Genomic DNA, 19,758 nt, shown 5'->3' on the forward strand with positions numbered 1-19,758 from the left:
TTTCGCAGCCACAGCCTACTGGCAGCTGTCCCAGAGGGGCAGATGCCTCTATTGGCTGTGCAGTCCCCATCCAGGTCTGGCAGCAGGTCACAGCCAGGCAGCAGCCCCCACTGCCAGACTGCTGCAGTGGGTAGAGGGTGCAGGGAACGCTCAGGGCTGCTTAAGCAGTCCAGCAGGCACAAGGGGTAGTGTCCCCAGGTACCAATTGGCTGGGCCCCAGAAGCTCCTGAGTGCGAGCAGCCCTGAGCTGCTTGCCAGGGTAGCTTTTTATACTGCTGGGGGCAACACAGGTGCTCGCCCTGGGCTCTACCTCCCCCTGGCTGCAGATCTGGGAGGAGCCAGGCAGGGTTATTTTGCCCCAAGTGGCACAATTTGCTCTACAATAAAGTGCATGTCCAAGCACATGCGCTGAGGCAAAAAGCCCTGGCTCAAATTTGCGCCACTTCTATTTGAGCTGCTACAATTGCATGCGTTTGCATGTGTGGATGCGCCCAATGTGGGCTGGAGTAAATGCATGTGTAGATGCCCCCAGCGTTGCCAATATTCAGTACATCCAGCTACAGGTAATAGTGCACACTGAGAGGATGTTATTTGTTAAAAAGGCAAATGAGATGTTGGCAAAAAGGCAACCCATTGTGGTTTATGAATCTGCACACAATTTTCAAATTTTACTACAAAGTATGAAATGCAAAGAACATTACTTACCGTTGTAACCCAAAATCTGTGCAGTGCTTTAGTGCAACAGCAGCGCAAAGAGAACCCACAGCTGATTCTACAATTCCATTGCACACCTAAAAATAAGTTTTCGTCTTAATAAATAATAAATAAAGCACGATACTATAATTTTTAGAAGTTACAACAACTTCACCCATCTTTGTTTATACCCGTATATAAATGCAAACAAATCTATAGCTGTGGAAAATCAATATTAGTTATCTCCAGTTAAATAGAAGCCAAAAGGTTTACTAATATGCTGAGGACTAGCAATATATTATTTGGTTTAAGATCTAAGTAAAAACAAATATAACTACTGGAATGTGCACTAATTAGCACAGATATTAAGATTATATATTAATTTAAAAAAGATATTGTGGGAGCATCTACACATGTCCACAGTTGCACATTTGGTACTTGCTTTAGCAAATGACTACACAGTAACTGCCAGTACTGCGCAGCCCCAGCAGCGCATGGTTATTTTTAGATGCTACGCTGCCGTAGAGTCAGCGTCACAATTTGTGCCTGCCAATGCTAAGTCACCACTGCAACAAGCTATGACAACGTAACGTTGTTTGTAGACGGACCCTGTGTCATTAGCCCTCTATGTGTCATTAGTGAAATGTACATCTCTCATTCAGATTCATAAAACATGATCTGATCTTCTTGATCATTTTGACAGAACTTCTGATACTTCACTGGGTGCATCTACATGAGACGTTTGCTACAGAACAGATTAATTAGTTCCACAGCAAACATCTCATGTCTATACATTCGACCCCCATTAAGGCCACAGGAAACTAACCGACTCCACATCAAGGTAGTACTTGTACATACAAGTACTACTCTGCTGCAGAGGTTTTTCATAAGCAGCAGCACTTGTGTAGACGCTGACCCAGCTGGCTAGGGCACAAGGTTGCTTCAGTGCGGGAACACACTTGTGCCCCAGTCAGCCCTTATGCAGCACACTGAGGCGAGTCAGAGCAGCCTCAGGCTTACCTCTGGGGCCCCCTGACAGCCAGGGCTGCTCCAACCTGGCTCAACATGCTGTGGTTCCGGGCACATGTTCAAATGGCATGCACAGGAGCAATACGCTCCAGTGCAATATGTGCCCGAGTTTATTGCTGCATGCCAATAGCATGTGTAGACATGCCCTCTGTCAGTCTTTTCTACACCTGAGTTAAGGCTTTTAGCTAGAACTAAAAACAGTCTTCAGGGCTGTGAAACTGAAGAGAGACATTTACCAGGAATACCTAAGACACAGCAAAATTGTTGAAGGAAGGATAGCCTGAATAACAGGACATCAAGATCATTAAAAAGGAGAGAGGGTATTAACACCTGTTAAGTGCAGAGAGATTAGCAGGAATCAAGGAGATAATAAACCATGAAGTCAATTGACTCTCTCAGTGCTGTTTGAAGAAAAAAGCCACTCTCCCCACCATGGCAGCTGATTTTAAAGTTTGGGATGAACAGGAATCAAAAAAGAGGGGGAGGAGCTGAACCACTGCACTTCCCCTTGATCCACCCTGATCATAAACATCACTATCTCCACGACTTTGAACAAATCATTTTACTTTCTTGTCTCCCTATCTATTTAAGAGGGCTAATATTAATACTTACACAAGGTTTGAGGATTAATTGGTTAATGTATTTGTAATGCTCTAAAGTGATTTAAGCACTCAGCAGAAATATGGTCTTCTCCCCAACTGTTGGCAGAGCAAGCTTAGCCTGCAATCTGGCACTCAATATGCTCTCTCATTAGACTGTGGATTTTTAGCATTTGCCATTTGATTATTGGTTTTCTTTACCAGTATTTAGCACCTGACTCTCTCTCCCAGTCTGTAATTATAGAAGACATTAAAAGAAGTAATAGATTTACTTTTGTTACTTAAGAATGCAGATCTGATTTTGAATACCAAAAAAACAGGAAGCAGATGTATTGCAGAAAAGGGGTCATTTTGACATTCATTTTTCTGACAAGTACTGCGCTTTAGAAAGGTGATTTTTATCTAGGTGGAAAAGGTGGCAACTCCACTAGGACAAAGCTTACACTCATGTATCTTTTCCTTGTTATTCATAAGTCTTCTTGTCACATCTAGGAGATATTTATGATATTTGAGTTTAAACATAAACCCATGCCGCCTTAATTCCTGATTCTGCAATAAAATGACTTTGCTGAATTTAAGCGCTTACATTAATATTCATGGCAATATTTCTGTGATGTTTTAAACAAAACAGAATTATGGCATCACTGAAAGATTAAGCATAGAGGAAATGACAAGTGTTGATTAAACCCTTGCCCAGGTATAAACAAAAAGAATTGCAAAGGGATAAATTGATATATGGCATATAGCTGAAATTAAAAGGTAATGTATGATGTCACCCCAATGATAGGACCAAAAAACAAAACTCTACTCAGGTTTTCCTGGATGCACCAGGAGATGAATAAATTTGTGATACTTCCACAGGCTATTGCATGGCCATGGCTCTAGCTTCTCCTCACTCTGCTTTTCATGAAACATCTAAAATGGTTTCTGCACTTCTCTTGCTGGAATAATGATTTGAGTAATGCTGATGCATTCTTAGACCCTCATTATTTGCCCAAAGGCAATACAGAAAATGCCTTCTGTAAACTGCTATTACTCTAGTAAACAAGGAAACAAACAAAACAAAAAGAAAACCAGCCAAGGCAATTTGTATTACCTCCTTCCTAAGTATTTTATCGAGGACAGCCAACATATTCCCAAAAGGAATTAAAGCCTCATCCTCTTTCACACCATCTGAATAAAACCTGCTGTAAAATAAATTACAAAATTAAAACTACTAAAGACTTATTGACAAATCAAGGTTAGGAATATCCTCTGAACAGTAAAATTATATGGCTTTTTGCATAGGAATGCTAATTACTCAGTGTTAGTAATCCATTATGTGCGTATTTCACAACAATCACCCTCAAAAAGCTAGAGCTGTCCCCCCCTGTATTTACTGTCCCTCCCCCCACATACTAGAACATAAGTAAAAGCTTCTGAATGTTTTTACAAAACAAGAATTGTATTTTAAACCCCCCACTTCTTTCACATCTAAAAGCTTCAGTTTTCAATTCAGATCCATCTCTTTTTTTATGGTCAAAAGTGACCAAAGAGTCTGAACCTTAAGAAACCTTTATCAAAATTAGTATCTCTGCACTACATGGTCTGGATTTGATAAAACAGCATTTTGTTAAAAATATTCCAAACGGCTTTACAAAGAGTTTTGAAGTGGCACGTAAGCAGATTTCATTCCCCTCATTTTTCATCTGGGAAGGTAAGACAGAGGTTAAAATTAACATCAAGTCCAGGGGGGCAATAGCAAAGCTAATAATAGAAGACAAAAACACTAAATTCAAATCCTGCAATCAAATCAATATACAAAGCCTCTCCTCATAATTACCGACAGAAAAGTAAAATCAGACAAACCTGATAAGGGCTTTACAGTCTTTTGTATTGATTTCCTTCTCCACTTGAACAGAAATTGGGAGCAAACTTTCAGCACCTATAGAGACAATTGCTGCTGATGTTTTAACAGGAGGCACTGGAGACAGAATTTTTTTCATGTGTGAATTCAAAAACCTCTCTGTTTTGATGGCTTCATCACTATAACTCTTCCCAACTGTTTGTTCTGCTGTAGGATGCACACTGGACTGCACCAGCTCAGGCTCCATCACTGAGTGAGATTTGGTGCTGAGATCTTGTAACAGTCCTACATCTAGTGAAAGCAAAAAGCATTTTCATTTCACAAGTATCATAAAAATGCAAGCACCAAATATATTTACCATATTTCCACTTTATTGAATTTGTTAATCAAAGTGGTGTTCATTTAGTGGTGGAAATATATTCAGATGCTAATTTCAATTTCCCCAGGCAACAGATTTTCAGATGTGATATTTAGTAGGTGCATCTACATGTGCAATTAATGTGATCTGATAAACTCCAACTCTGTTTGAGCTGAAGCCAGCTGCTCCAGGGGTAGTGTCTGCACATGCACCCGGAACTGTAGTAGTTTGAACTTGAGCAGAGCAGTCCTGGGCTAGCAAAGGGCAGTGGGGGTCAGCCCCGGGTGCCAGGTGGCAGCATTAGTCAGTGGAGGGGATGGCTGGGGCACTAGGATACTAAAGTGTGGGGCTAGGTGGCAGGCAGCCCCTGCACTTTACCACCCTTGTGCCCCAGCCAGCTCATGTCGCCATCTACACGTGCAATTCAGTGGAGTTAAGTACTCCATCGTAGGATAGTACTGTCACTGACTATCTTGAAGCAGAGTTAATTTATTTACTGCACCCCGATACTGGCATATGTGTAGGTGGTAATGCTCTACTGCAGAGCTAATTAGTCAACTCTAATTAAAAAACTAATTAATTAACTAATTAATTAAAAAACTACACAGTAAAGCACATGTGTAGATGCACCCAGTGTTACTGTATTGTCTTCAACTGGTGGATATCATAAATTATCCTAACACACAGTTTCAACCTTCACTTAATATTAAAATGAATAAATAGATGTTTCTGGCACTTTTACTTGAGTGTCAAATACTGTTCTGTACTCTGACCCAATCCTATTAATATTTATTTTAACTGGGCTGAATTCACAAATTATGTACATAAAAGTTGTGTGTGTAAATATATATATTTTTTAAATCGGTGCATAAAAGGTATGCTCAAACTTTAGTTTATGGTTGAATTACTTGAATAAGAGATTAAAATCCAATATATGATGCTTTTCTTTAATCTTAGTTAAAATGTTTACAACCCAAACGATTAGCAGTAGCAGAGGACAGTCAAGTCAACAAAATAAATAATACAGGATAAATATTTTCAAAATAGGTACCATTTAATATGGTAAATTAGTGATAGGAAAAAACAGCTGTAGTTAGTAGAGTCTTTTACTCAAGAAATATTACTAGTAATTGTAAGAAGGAAAAAAAAAATCAACATAAAGCAGAAAGAAATGCACAGTATTCTTTAACACAGGATTTAATCCAGTCCTAAGACACTACATTTGAAACCATGCCCTCACAAAGGTGCTTCCCAAACAGCTACTTTGAACAACTGTGCAGATAGAGTAGGATGCTGAAATGAGGTTAATCCTTTGCACACCTGGGGCCACCTAGCTTCTTTACTTCCTATTACACATGCTAGCACCTCCAACACATTTAGTCACACATTTAGGATGTGAAAGCACTTTTGAAACAATAGGGGCCAGATTCTGATCTGGTATTAACAATGTCAATCAGAAGTCAATGTTGCTATGTCAAAATAAGATAACTAATTTGATGTTCTGGGGAAGTAGGTAAGTTTTCTGAACCTAGGGATGCTATCCTTCAGGTTTCCCAGCCTTTCATGTGTGTATTCAGTTTAATCACTCACCCAAGAAGAACAGAACAGTAATTACCTTCATGTATCAAACACTTCCAGTAGGTTTTATGTGCAGCTCTCACATTTTGTATAGACTCAACAGCACTACAAAGAGAAATGATCAAAATCAACAGTTCAGATAACAGTACAGGAATGGTTACTGGTCTGTTAGGAGGGTGGGGTGGAAAAGAAGGTTTATGTACACATGCCCTGGGAGGGGAGAGTCACGTAGATCAGCATGCCTGCACTGAAAAATGGTGGCAGGGGCACTTTAACTAAAGCTCATTTGATGAGCTTTAGTTAAAGTGTCCCCACCACCATTTTTTCTGTGCAGGGATGCTGTTACATATGAAGTTGGAGTCTGTTGGAGTGCGGTAATTTCCACACTTGAGCAGACTCTGCTCCAACGCACTGTAATTACAGCACATCAGAGCATCTTCAAGCACATGTATAGGAGCCCTAAGACACTACTCAAGAAGTCTTGACTAGAAAAACAAAGAGGTGGAAGGTCAGTGGACCTGTTACTGGGACACTTTCAAGTGTCAATAAGAGGAAACAGTTTGAACACATAATTTGAACACATCACTGTCAATTTGTTCAGTACCTTACAAGGAGAACCAAATGGAACCCTTTTTAACTCAAGGGAGCTCTCAGTAAGCACAAAGGTCTGCTCAAGGAGGTCCGAAGTAGAACTGGACCCAAAAAAAATACCGGGATGTTCGTTGTTACTTCACTGGGTTGAAAGTAATACTGTATTTACTGAATTCCAAGACTAGTTCTTCCCCCCTTACCCCATTTAACATGGGGGGAAAAACCCCCTTGTCTTTGAATTGACTACAAGGTGATGGGGTTGCAGGCAGCAGCTGTGGCCCTGGCTCAGGATTGGAGTCTCAGCTGCTTGCCCCACCACCTCTGTACACAGCTCCCCCACCACCTCTGCACCCCTGCCTCTCCTCCCTGTAGCCTCAGGCCTCAGCCCATCTTTCTCTCCATTTTCTGCCCCCACTGTAGCCTTCCACATCACCTGTCCTTTATCACCTCCCCACCCCCATAACTACCTCCCTCACCATCTGACCCCTTCCACTGTTTTCCTTATTGCAGTAGGGGGGAGGGGGCAAATTTAAGATGATCCTCCAATAATTAGGTTGTATACATGGAAAATTATGGACAAATATTATATATTATATAAATTATATTATATTTATATATTTTTCCATGTACATAATTTAATTACTGGAGGGGGTCATCTTGGATTTAGGTAAATATAGTATGTCTCTTTTCCATATTATTTATACTGTTTTGCAGAAACAACTGGGGATCCTAATCAGGAACCCACTGCCCTGACTCTTGCATAAACACTAAGTTAACAAAAAGAGATCTGCCCCCAAATGTTATAGTCTAAAGCTATGACAAGATGCAGCAAGTGAACAAAACAACTAAATTGTTGTAAGGGGGAAAAGAAAAAATAAGGTAACAATAACATAAGCATGTTTTCATATACACAGCTCACCAACCACTGCTTGGTATTTTCTGGTATTGTCATTCTATGTACTATGAATCTAACCTGGGCTGAGGTGGGTGTCAACAGGGAAGAGGTCTAAGGACAGAGATAGTTAAAAAAAAACAAACAAAAAAAACCCAAACCCAAAAACTCTCTTCCCAAGTACATTACATTTTAATTTGAAATAAACTCCAAAAGAAAAACAAACAAAGACAGAAACTAGGTAATCTCTGGAGTGAGAATGATCAGAAACAAAAAAGTAAAATAGTCTAGCAGCATTTTAAGGCTCGGAGAAAAGCAAAGTATTTTAGGCACATATCTAACTTTAATAAGATTATTTATATGCCTAATAGAACAATTCCTGTACTTAAAATTTAAAACGTGTACACAAGCACCTTGGCTTAATCATCACCACTGTCATACTATTTAATTATATTTATTCATCAGGATTACATTAAATCAAATATTCTACTTTCTATGCATGAGTTTTAAAGGAGTTCTTTTTTCCCCATACCTATATGAAGAGAGAAAAAAACAGGAGTACTGTAAAACGCTTCTAAATTTGATTTTAATATCACCCTCAAATAGCTCAGATTCCATGTCTTTCCATCTTAGTAAGAACAGACAAAAGATTACATGCAGCAAAATATTTATTGATCCGTACCTTATGCATGGTACCATTTCTCCAGACACTTGGGGTATAGGGTCTCCAAGCAGAGTTTTTATAGTCATGAACACTGAATCAGACAATGACTTCAAATGGTACCCACCCTGAGAAAATGAAGCTATGCTTTGTATATTGCAAAAACAAATATTTACTAAATCTACATGAAAAAAAATTGACATTTTATTACATTTGTAGGAAACATATTGGCTAAAAATGTCTACATACACCTTTTGAAATATATGTTACGTATACAGACATATCCATGTGTCATGTAAATGGAAAGCAACACAAAAATAAATAGTAAGGTAAAATTTCAAGAATCAACAATATTCAGCATGAAAATAATTAGTCATAGACAATGTATTAAATTCCATACAAAATTCCACTGTATTCCATTAAATTCCATTAAATTCCACTGTGCAACATGGTGCAGATATGACTGATTTTCAAAAATGTAACAGAGCCAAGTAAACATTGTAACTAAGGGTAAGATATTGTACTATGGCACTAAGCAGCAGAGCACAGACCACGCAGTTCAAAAGGTGGGTAAAGGATTTTGCATGGCCTTTAGCCATCTTTTTACTTCCTTAATCTTTAGCTGTTCTTATGGCTGGTGAGATGACTGGCATTAATTTGGGACTAATCTACGGGGTATTTATCAACAATGAACAGGGGAATGACTGCTATAGTTAAACTGTTGCATCCCCCTGTATAGTTACTTTTCTTCAAAACAATAGAAGTATTTACATGAAAAAGATTACTGTCATTCAAAATAAGAGCGATTACACAGGGAGTTATACCAGCATAAATTCAGCCATGTTTTTATATTGGCATTGTAACAATAGTAAATTTTCTTGTGTGGACTAGTCCTTAGATAGAATTCTAGTGCCAGGTTACAGAAGGTTCCCTAGGCTTTGTTATGGGCCACAGCACTGCCTGAGACTCTCTGGTCCTGGACAGACTCCCCATTCCCACCCCATACATGACAAATCTCCTTCACTAGGACATTTTTGTGGGAGATGTCTTTAGAAGGCAGCACTGTTATTTTCCATTGGTGCCTGCAGGAGGGTAAGCCTCCCCCAGCGCTACTTTACCTTGCTGTTATTTTTTATTTTTTTAAATAAAAAAGCGAAATCAGTAAGGTCTCTATTACAGGACTAATACTTAGGCTAACATATTTAAAAACGTGTTTGGGGCAAGGGCTTGGAACAACTTTTGTAATGCAGATTATTCACCAGTAACTCAATAGATTTGATATGGTCCAGACCAGTTGCCCAGTTGCTGAGCACAAGCAACCTACATGGAACCTATGTGCAATATTTAATCAACCTATAAAATCTTCATATAAATTTCTGCTCTATCATAAATATATAGATTGCAAACTGTCAGTATGAGATTCATTATTTTAGTTTGTAAGAGCACTGTAAAATTCCTACCATTTTTGCGTTCTGTTTCTCAAAAGACATTCATTTTCAGAATTAAGGGAAGAACTTTTGCTGAGATTTTTTTATTTCTAATTTCAGGCTAGGGTTGTGGGACTCCATAAAAATCTCTCCTCTGCTGGTTCAAAATGCATGTAAAAATGCCATGTGTTAAAACTTTACCTCTAGAACTGCACACAGTTTTCCTTTAGCTAACTGCATTAGGAAATGAGTTAGATGGGCAAAGCACTCTGGTGTAGCATTCATTTGACCCTAAAAAATTGAAAATGTTAGAAACAGATCAGAATTTGTCAATAAAGTTAGTAACATCAAAACTGGGTATTGCAGTATTCTGCCTATAATAATAGGCAATTCCAATCCGACTTCAGAGGTAGGTTGAAGAAACCCACAGTAGATAACAGGAGAATCTGCCCCCTGAGGGACTTAATTTAATCTAGAAGTATTAAGGATTAGGATAAGACCTGAAACATGTAGTTTTATGCTTGTTTCAAGTACAATCTATCAACTGCTGTACAACAATGACACTTAAAATATGAGGTTTTAAAAAATAAATGACGAATGAGAGCATGGAATCCCTGTATGAGTCCTTACCTCGGGGTCTCCAATTCCTGAATCATACCCAGCTGAGACAAGGACCAGCTCTGGATCAAACTATAAACAAAAAAGAAGTAATTCTCTCTCTCATTTTTATAGTTCTGGGACCCACCCATAGCTTTGTGGCTTATGGGCCCAAACCTGCCATCCAATTTGCCTACACACACAAAAACTTTTCCTAAGTAAAGATTGCAGGAATGGATTTTATGTTCTACCTGGAAAACTTACAGACCTTTACACTGAATATTTAAAAAACCCCCAACTACTTGGTAGGTCAGGCCATTATTCATGCAGCAGAACAGGTCCCACAGAAATAGTGTATCAACTGCATTAGAAATGAGTGCCACTTTTCTACACCCATATCTCTTTTACCACTTTAAAAGGCGCTTAGGAAATTCAGGGGTTTAAAGCAGACACATTACCTCAAAAGCCAAAGGAAGCAACACGTGGAAAAATGCAGCTAAATAGTCTGAATTTCCCATCCCAATCTGCAAAAAGAATGAATAGTAAATTAATGCCTTTTTCTCCCCCTCCCCCAAGTAAACTATGTATTTTCTATGTTTCAACAGAGTCTTACTAAAAGACAGGACAAATCATTAAATCCAACACTGGAGTTTTAGATCAGGGGTTGGCAACCTGCGACCCATGGACTCACTGGATCTGGCTTGCAGATGTGGGGTTTTGGCAGGGAGAGGGCTTTGATGGCAAGGACTTTTTCCATGAGATGGCAGGGAGATGCAGCAGTGAGGAAAAATCAGTGGCAGAACTTCTCCTGTGACACGGTGGGAAAAAGAGGCAGTGGACCTGCCCCTTTGACCCAAGCTGGCTCATTCTGGTCCACAGTCTGAAAAGGTTGCCAACTGCCACCTTAGACGGTAAGATCCTGTTCCAGTATTCCATTGCTATTCAGGAAAGTACTCATTCACCAACCTCAAGGGATTTTAAGCATGAGCTTAGGTTCTTTGCCGAGTAGGACTGGACTTAATCAAGTGCTTAAACCTTAATTAAAGCAGAATCTAAGTAGGCAGCATACAGGTAGAAGAAGCAAGAAGTGTGAATCAATGACGTCTTTATATCATCAGACTGGAAATCATATTTTCTCAGGAGACACCAACAACAGTAAGATATACCAGGTGTCACAACTGTCACATAATCAAGTCATCAGGTCAGTTCCAATAAAAAGCATTGCCCTGAATTCATAATAAAGCTACTAGATTCACCCTATTACACTATCAAGCAAGATTTACCTTATTCCAAGGAACATTTATATTGAATCCTTTTCCTTTACCCTGACCAATGGCATCATAATCAGATTCTCTGAGCATTGGCCAGAATTGCTGATGTTCATAGCGATGCCAGGAAAAATAGAGAACACTGAAAGAAAGAATAAATCAACCTGACTTGAACAGAAATTGTCAAAGATGACACTTAGCTCTTTTCACATCTGCCCTCTTTGACTCTTGGTAGAGGTTTTAAATAGAATATTTAACCATCCTTATTTCCCTGAGCAATCTGGAATGCTATGCTACTGTCCTAGTGACATTCAACTAGGACACTTGTGCTCTAAGTTTCTAGCATGGATTCTTTTATGGCCAAAGACAAAACATTTTCAGAAGATAGACCTTACAGCATCCAATTCAGGGTCTATCATTTTTAGGAAGCCACATATATTTTAGTGTTCAGTGAAAATTTGGATAATGGTACGGAGAAATCTTTCTATCAAAGATAGCCATAATGTTGAGATTGTATCAGTTATTTTTCCAGCTCCTTGTTCTCTTTTTCTACCATGTTCAGTTGTCATTATTTATCAAACAAAAAATATTTAAATTCAACAAAAAGAATTTTGTTAGTCTACTGTATGGCTGAAGAATGACAGGCATTTTGTAAGAATTTCCATTTTCAGAATAAGAAGGGTTTTATCTTATAGAGAGGCGAACATTATTTAACTAGCCTGACAAACAAACAAGCAAGAAAAAAAATTCTACAAACCTGGGATCATCTTCAAATATATACTGAATCCCTTGTCCATGGTGTATATCCCAGTCTACAATTAGAATTCTGAGTGAATCAATGACAGAAAACACTGAGTCAAAAAAACCACAGCACCCTAGTAACTACAAATAAACAGAGGAGATTGATTGGCACAAAACGCACCTCACTTCCCATAGATTTTCAATAAGATTAGGTACCTAATACCATATGTGCCTTTGAAAACCTGTGCCAGAGGTAAACCTACACTAACCTCTGTAGACCATATTTTCTTTTTGCATATTCTGTGGCAATAGCAACATTGTTGAAGATGCAGAACCCATTAGCTGCAGCTCTCTGGCTGTGATGACCTGGAGGCCTAAAACAGGTTCACAAAGTTACTATGAATGAAACACATTGAAAAGCAAAGATTGTTTCAAGCTCCTCCATTACCTTACTAATGCTATTCCATTGCATACTTTTCCTGACATCACAGAGTCCACCAGTTGCAAACTTGCTCCTACTGCTAGCTTGGCACAGTGATAAGTGTCCTGAGGAAGAGAAATCTCACAGTTAGTGTTAGTAACCCAAAATGCTATTTAAACTAAATGTAAAACTGACATGTTTTGTACCAGCACAATGAATAATCTGAATTGGCTGTACTAAACTGAAGTTAGCAGAGCTGAATACACTTACTGAAAGCTGAATTTGACAATGTGACTCTAATGTGACTTTCATTTAAAATATTTGTGCTTACATTACAAGGATATTTGATCTGATAAATATCCTATACAGAACCTATAAATTATGAGATTCATTAAAAGAATAACAAGCCTTTCTTATGGTTTAATGGAATAATATGGTATATCTTTAAAAATAGAGATGCACTTTATCTTTAAAAATAAAGGCTTCTAATTATCGCAATGCTTCTACATCCATTAAATGCAGAAGTCTGTGATGATAAATTATTTGGTTGAGATTTGTAATTGCATACAAATCAGAAAAATTCACCAAGATTCCTATTGCAGGTTAAGCTCTGCCACCGTATACTTATTATTTGAAAATGACAGACTTCTATTTAATGATCTTGCAACAGTGCACCATAAATGCTGCACAGGCAGACCCACTGCAGAGGGACCCTGTGTGCACCACAGGGAGGTGCCAGCAAAGCAGTACCAGTAAAATTCGAGTATTACATTGCTACACTAAGTACCTTTTGAAACAAATTTCAAAAATAAACAAGTTGGTACTCTTCCTTCTGCCTATACAAATGAACTTCTAATGCGGTAATACAAATGTTTATAATCTGAACAGGGGAAACAACTAGATCCACACCGGGTAGAAGTAAACAGCTAGGTCTACACACCGGGTGAAAGTAAACAGCATCATAATTTTCAGAGACTCTTCGGAGTTCTTCTTCAGTCATTTTTTGTGTACTCTTTACAATTTGTAAATATTCTGAACTAGAAAAAAAAAAGAGAGAGAGAGAAGGTAAATTAAATGGACTCAGGTGTAGCCTGAAGTGCCTCTGTTAATACAAAAGATCTGAAAACAAAAACACAGCGCGCTCATTATGGGTGCTTTTCCTGAACACTGTTCATGTTTCAGGGGCAACATCAATCCCATGACCCAATGAAGAGGTATAACATCTGAGAGGTTCTGGGGCTACACCAAGGCTTGCCAATCCTTTTTTCCATAAGCATGAAATATCAACACAATTAGTCAGCTCTGGTACTACTATCTGCCCGTTTCCTAAGGGATCTAGATCTGTGCAAGAAGAGCAGTGCAAGAGATGCTATCTTTGTTTTAAGAACAAAACAAAAAAGCAATGCCAAGAAGAGGTCAGGGACTCAATGTGACTCTGAATCATTTTGTTCCCTCACACCCACTTTCAGTGTGTCATTTCAATCAGGCCTTTACTGGGTGCATATCATTTCCATCTCCATGCTAGCTTCTCAGTGCTAACCAGGGCACTGAAAATCAGCATGCTGTTTTGTGGCCCTTTCCACATACTTCCTGTCCAACTGCAAGAGAGTGGCAGCCCACTTAAATTTGTTCTCCACTCCACATTATTCTTTAGGATGAGATGCAACTAAACCCCTGCTTATGCCTCTGTGTGGTCATGTGACAAACCGGATTCCCACTCCAGCTAAGAGATACAATCAGTGATGGCAGCAGCCTTATAGGGATGATGCAAAATAATGACATAAAAATGAAAGGAATGACAGGAGCTAAGGGGTTAGATCCTAAAAGACAGTAAAAACAAACAAACAAGACTGTTTGTGTTAAAACATTATACCTTTTTGCATATGGAATTCCTAACTCTTACACGGTGCTATTTATCAATACATCTCAAAAGCATTTTAAAAGGAATTAAGCATTATCATCTGTTTCACAGATGGGGAAACTGGAGTATGAAGTGGGCATATAATTTATTCCAGGTTACAAAGCAAGCCATTGGTTGATCTGGGAAAAGAAAACATGCCTTTTTGGTTTTTTTTAAAAAGCAATAAAAATAGATCTGTATATAACTCTAATGAGGAGCTGAGGTTATAGGGGCCTATTTTTTGATGAATTAAGGTGAAAAGTGACAAAAGATATCAAACCTGTGAACCAACATGATTTCTTCTTCCGTTCCTTCTCTGATTGGTACATGCATACATCTTTGCACAAGACCATAATGTTTAAGTTGCTCATAGGAGGATGTCAATCTTTCCGGCACTTCACATTCACAGATAGGACTAAAAATAAATAATAATATTATGTGTATAATATAATATAATTGAGGCTTAGTCACATTCTTCAGGTTATTTAGATTTGCCACTCTAAGTAAACAGGTTCGTTTTTCTTGTATGGACATAGAAAATAAATCTTTGAAAACTTTCCAGAATTAGGTTTGGGGCTGCCATATATATTTTAGTTATAAAAAGGTTCAAATAAAAGGGATTCATATGGTTCTTTAAAGAAATAGGGAATAAAACCCACAAAGATAGCTGCAATTATACTAAAAAAAGTAGGGATAGCTTCCTAACATAAACAGAAGCAGTTCTCAAATGTCAAACAAGATTAGTGATAACTAAACAGAAAAGTCAAAGAAAAAAAGAAGTGGAGGTTTCAATTTGATTTCTAGCTAAATCAAAAACCTTTTCTAAGCCCCCCCCACCCCAAGACAAACCAGTCCACAAAATGGAAAACTGGCCTATGCTTACACTTTTATATTCAGCCACCCAAAACTTGATGAATGAGTAGCTAAATATATCTAGGGGGAACAGCAATGGATCTTAATTAAAACACCACTGTTGCCCTAGACTCGGATGAATAATGAGACAAAGGGGTGATGCTGACTACAGGAAACCTAGTTAGGCAGATATGCTACAGGGTTCAGATTGGGTGGATGAGCCCACATATTCCTCCCACCACCACCACATTTTAGTTTATAGTCAACAAAAAAAATCCTCTAACTGCACTCATTCTTTAGCAACCCTGTGGCTACATAACTACTTTCATTGCTTAGCTCTAAGCATGTTACTGGTGGGACAGTTTGAGCAGTTGAGAAAATAACAGTTTTAAGCATCTTCTTGGATTTAGGCCTTCGACTAGCCCAGGCGTACATACTGCTCTACTGGGAATAAAAATCATCTGTGTAAAGAAGAAGTGAGAAGTGTTTTTTGTTGATTAGGATAGCGACCAGAAGGCAATGAAGATTTCCTTCCTTCACTTGGGCTAAGTAACGTAACACACTTTTATCTGATACCTCTCTGTTCAGAAATGCTAGTAGCAGTTTATGGAGACAGATGGCAAACCTGCAGTTCACTTACTCCTCCCATAGTAGTCTATGACGGGTCATTTCATTATCATAAATCAGAGCAGTTCCTGAGGCCATGGCTGTAAGCAAAGCGAGAGGGAGAACCAGAGACGTGTTTGTGCATATTTCAGGCATTTGTTTTGGAAACAAAAATTACAAAAATACACCACTGGCGGGGGGATGGGATGGGGACACACACACACACACACACACACACACACACACACACACACACACACACACACACGGACAGACACAGTATTCAGTTTTTCATTTGTTCACTTGTCCAGCCCACAAACTTTGGACAAACTGATGCTGCCAAACAGACTAGTTAAAGGAACAGCCCAGCAGCAGGATGCCGAGGCCAGGACCCCCTGGTAGTCTGGGCAGCAAATCAAGAAGGGGAGACCTTGAACCTGCCTCAGTGCAGGGCACAGGTGATCTCCCGAGCTCCCTGCTGGCCCACCACTGCCCGGAGTGAAAGGCCTGGCCTAGAAGCGGCCCCCGGTGTCCGCCCGGAGCCCAGCGCGACGCTGCTGCGTTAGACGGGGCGCGCATGGACGGGCAGCGCCGAGCGCCTCCGGGGCGCCCCGACAGCACCAGCCTCACCTCCGCGCCAGCCTGCCGTCGCAAGCCAGCCCCCGCGCCCCGCTGCGCCGCGCCGCTCATGTGACCGGGGCCAGGGCGTGTCTGTGCGACTACGCGCAGGGCGGGTGTGTGTATGTGCATGTTGTGTTTGACACTAGGTGGAGGCAGTGAGTGAGTGTGTGAGAGAGGGAGACAATACAGGATGTGTGTGTTTGAGACTAAATGCAGGATGTGTGTGCTTGTGAGAGAGAGAGGGAGAGACTAAATGTGAGACATATGTGTGCGTGTGTTTGACACTAGATGCAGGACATGTTTGTGTGTGAGGGAGAGAGAGAAAGAGACCGGATGCAGGGCATATGTGTGCCTGCGTGCTGCATGCAGAGAAGCCTTATCCCATGCAGCAAACATCTACCCCGTCCACCGTGATTTATCCCACAGTGAGGAAATACCACCCCAGAGCAAGCTGCGAGCGAATCATGGAGGGAGAAAGAGAAGGCGCTGGCTGAGCCTCGCTCTCCGCTGCTCTTGCACAGCTCCAAGCACAGTGGGGGCTGGAAGGCTACAGCATCCCCACCATCACAGCGACAAGAACTATGGGAGGTGATTTGATTAAAAAATGAGAAACTAAATCCATCCCCTGAGAAATGTTCCTCCTCTGAGGGTGTTTGTGCCTGAAAGCTTACAAAGAACAATTTTTCCATTTATTTTGTTGGTCTAATAAAAGATACCACATTCTCCAAAGAACTTTGTCCTCCTCTGAGGAATGCACTTCACCGCACGCTGCCCCCAGAGGCACTTGTGTCGCTGGTCACACAGAGTAGAGGAGGGAGAAAGGGTGCCAAGGAGCTTCCTTCTCTCTGCATCTGGGTACAGAAAAACCATGATCTCTGTTGCTGGGGGAGAGGTGGAATGGAGGGACAGCAGACAGGTCTATCAGGCTCCCACATAAGGCTTAGGAGTGCCCAGTGCTCAAACCACTGTGGCACTAGCGGGTTGGATGGGCTGATAGAGAGGTGAAAGGGGTGCGTACTGCACTGCAGGGCATTACAGTGGCTGGCATCACATAAAGCCCTTAATACTGCTACTGTGAATGTTCACATTAACAAACTCAGGTTGGCAGGTGTGAATACCACACAGGGACCTCCCAGGGCATGATTCTCATTTATAGTCCAGCCACCTTAACACCTCTATGGCATAGAAAGCACGTGTTGCGGTGGATATACATATAGGTTACATTGAAAAGGAGAATCAGGCCCGTTATCTGTCAGGGACTGTTTTGAATGTCTTTTCTTGGGCTGGACTTTGCTTCGGTCCTGTATCAGTTCAAAACAGGGGTATTTTATCAAACACTCGTGATAATAAAATAGCAAAACAAAACAAGCAGCTGTGCAGTTCAGATGCAGTTCTGTACCCCTCAAATAAAAATAAAGTATTTAAACAACACTTCTTAATTACAGAGAATCATAAGTCTAATTCCCTCAGGTTTGAATGGTGCCTTTTAGCACTGACTTAATCAGATGAGTGATGTTACTGACATCTCTAAAAGCCCTGGCACTTCTAAAATAGGTCATCTACTGCTGGCTCTGAATGTTGCTTTGAAACCAGCCTTCTTATGAAGCCCCCATGGGGGAGCTGGTATGCATAAAAAGACTGACAGTTCTTAAAATATTTATTATTTTACTAGCAGAGACCAACACAGAATCAATGGTACAGAATGAGCTGAAGTACTGAACAACCTACTTTTTTTTAAACAGCTGCTTTATTATACATGTTGGATTCAAAATAGGTCATTTCAAGTTCTGGTTGTTTTTCAAACTGCATTTGAAAAAAACCCATAGTCTGTTTCTCTTAACAGAAGCCTGTGTAACATTCCTATTCAAATTAACACAAAGGGGAGTTTTAAATACCTAGATAACCATAGGATTTGGCCTTATAATGATGCTATTCAGTTTTAAAAAACAGTTTTCCTCATCATGCTCCAGAAGGAACAGTCATGATATATGGATTTCAATGATTAGAAAAGATACATCATCTGTCAGCCTGAACAGATTGATAGCGGGGTCTCTATTCAACTGACCAATACATGTGATGGACCTTTGCTCCAACATGTGCTAATTAGCATGTGTCAGAGCAGACTCCGATTAATTAGACTCGAACTAATTAGCATAAAGCAGCCTCCGGGTCATGTGTATTCAGTGTCTAGCACTTCAAAATGGTGACAAGGGGACTTTAACTAAAGCTTGTTCAATGAGCTCTGGAGTGTGGGATGCAAAATACATGTGACGCTGCTTTAATTAAAGGGTCCTTCCCTCCCCCGCCCCCCCATCCTGGAGCCCACATGTATAGATGCTCAATGTGTTTGTTAGGAGAAGCAACCCATGGATCATCTCCTGAGATGCCCTGTAGCACTACAATGCACCCCACAAGAGCTGGCAACACCAACACCAGAAGCAGTGGCCAGTGCAGAATTTTGGGAACAGATAATTTCAAAAGGTTGAATTGAGACACGATGAAGAAGAATTCACATTAGGACCATATGAAGGCACAAGAAGAATGAACTTGCTAGTGTGCAGCTCTAATCTAGATAGGGGAAGCTATGTTAAAACAGTTTTTAAAGATTTAGTTATTACTAGGGGTCAACCCAACTCAAGGAGGCAGCCAGCCAGTTTCGCGGGCAGATCATGAGGCCAGCTGCTTTTTTCGAGGGCTTTTCATGGTTGTACCCCCCCCCTCTGATTGGCCAAGGGGCCGTAATGCCCTGTCCCCCATCACTGATTGATGGACGGGGGCTATCTGCTGTACAGCCCTGCCTCTCACTGCTGATTGGCTGAGAGGGCTGTTGGGCACAGGGCCCTGTCCCTCACCACAGATTGGTGGAGAGAGGTGAGGCTGCACGACAGGCAGCCCTCTCAACCAATCTGTGGTGAGGGGCATGGCTGTATAGCAGACAGTCATTTTGCCTTTTCGCCTCCTACAGGTAGCCTCCCTCCCCCTTCCCTTGGGTGGGCTGTGTGGCTGGTTGGACTGCTGTCTCCCATTGAGAAGCCAGCATTTTATTTGTGATTAATTTCTGGTCCCTACCCCCCCCCC

The 19,758-nt window shown here is 40.5% G+C and overlaps 1 protein-coding gene across 4 annotated transcripts in view; it reads right to left on the minus strand.

The window, feature by feature from the left end:
* HDAC10 (histone deacetylase 10) overlaps positions 1-17,370 on the minus strand; it is a 25,925-nt gene extending 8,555 nt beyond the window's left edge. Inside the window, exons 1-16 of one of the 4 annotated variants that reach the window (XM_014524714.2) lie at positions 16,690-17,370; positions 16,079-16,160; positions 14,882-15,016; positions 13,642-13,738; positions 12,729-12,826; positions 12,550-12,654; positions 12,297-12,365; positions 11,555-11,681; positions 10,730-10,795; positions 10,305-10,364; positions 9,876-9,965; positions 8,269-8,375; positions 6,141-6,208; positions 4,170-4,458; positions 3,418-3,508; positions 706-791 (exon numbers count right to left, since the gene is read on the minus strand). In XM_014524714.2, the coding sequence (XP_014380200.1) occupies positions 706-791; positions 3,418-3,508; positions 4,170-4,458; positions 6,141-6,208; positions 8,269-8,375; positions 9,876-9,965; positions 10,305-10,364; positions 10,730-10,795; positions 11,555-11,681; positions 12,297-12,365; positions 12,550-12,654; positions 12,729-12,826; positions 13,642-13,738; positions 14,882-14,934 (1,406 nt within the window). In that variant the 5' untranslated portion in view covers positions 14,935-15,016; positions 16,079-16,160; positions 16,690-17,370. The other 3 variants (XM_006016513.3, XM_025215436.1, XM_025215444.1) reach the window with 3 other exon arrangements.
* Positions 17,371-19,758: the final 2,388 nt, after the last annotated feature.

This window comes from Alligator sinensis, unplaced genomic scaffold (assembly GCF_000455745.1).
Source record: "Alligator sinensis unplaced genomic scaffold, ASM45574v1 scaffold600_1, whole genome shotgun sequence".
NCBI classification, from domain to species: domain Eukaryota; kingdom Metazoa; phylum Chordata; order Crocodylia; family Alligatoridae; genus Alligator; species Alligator sinensis.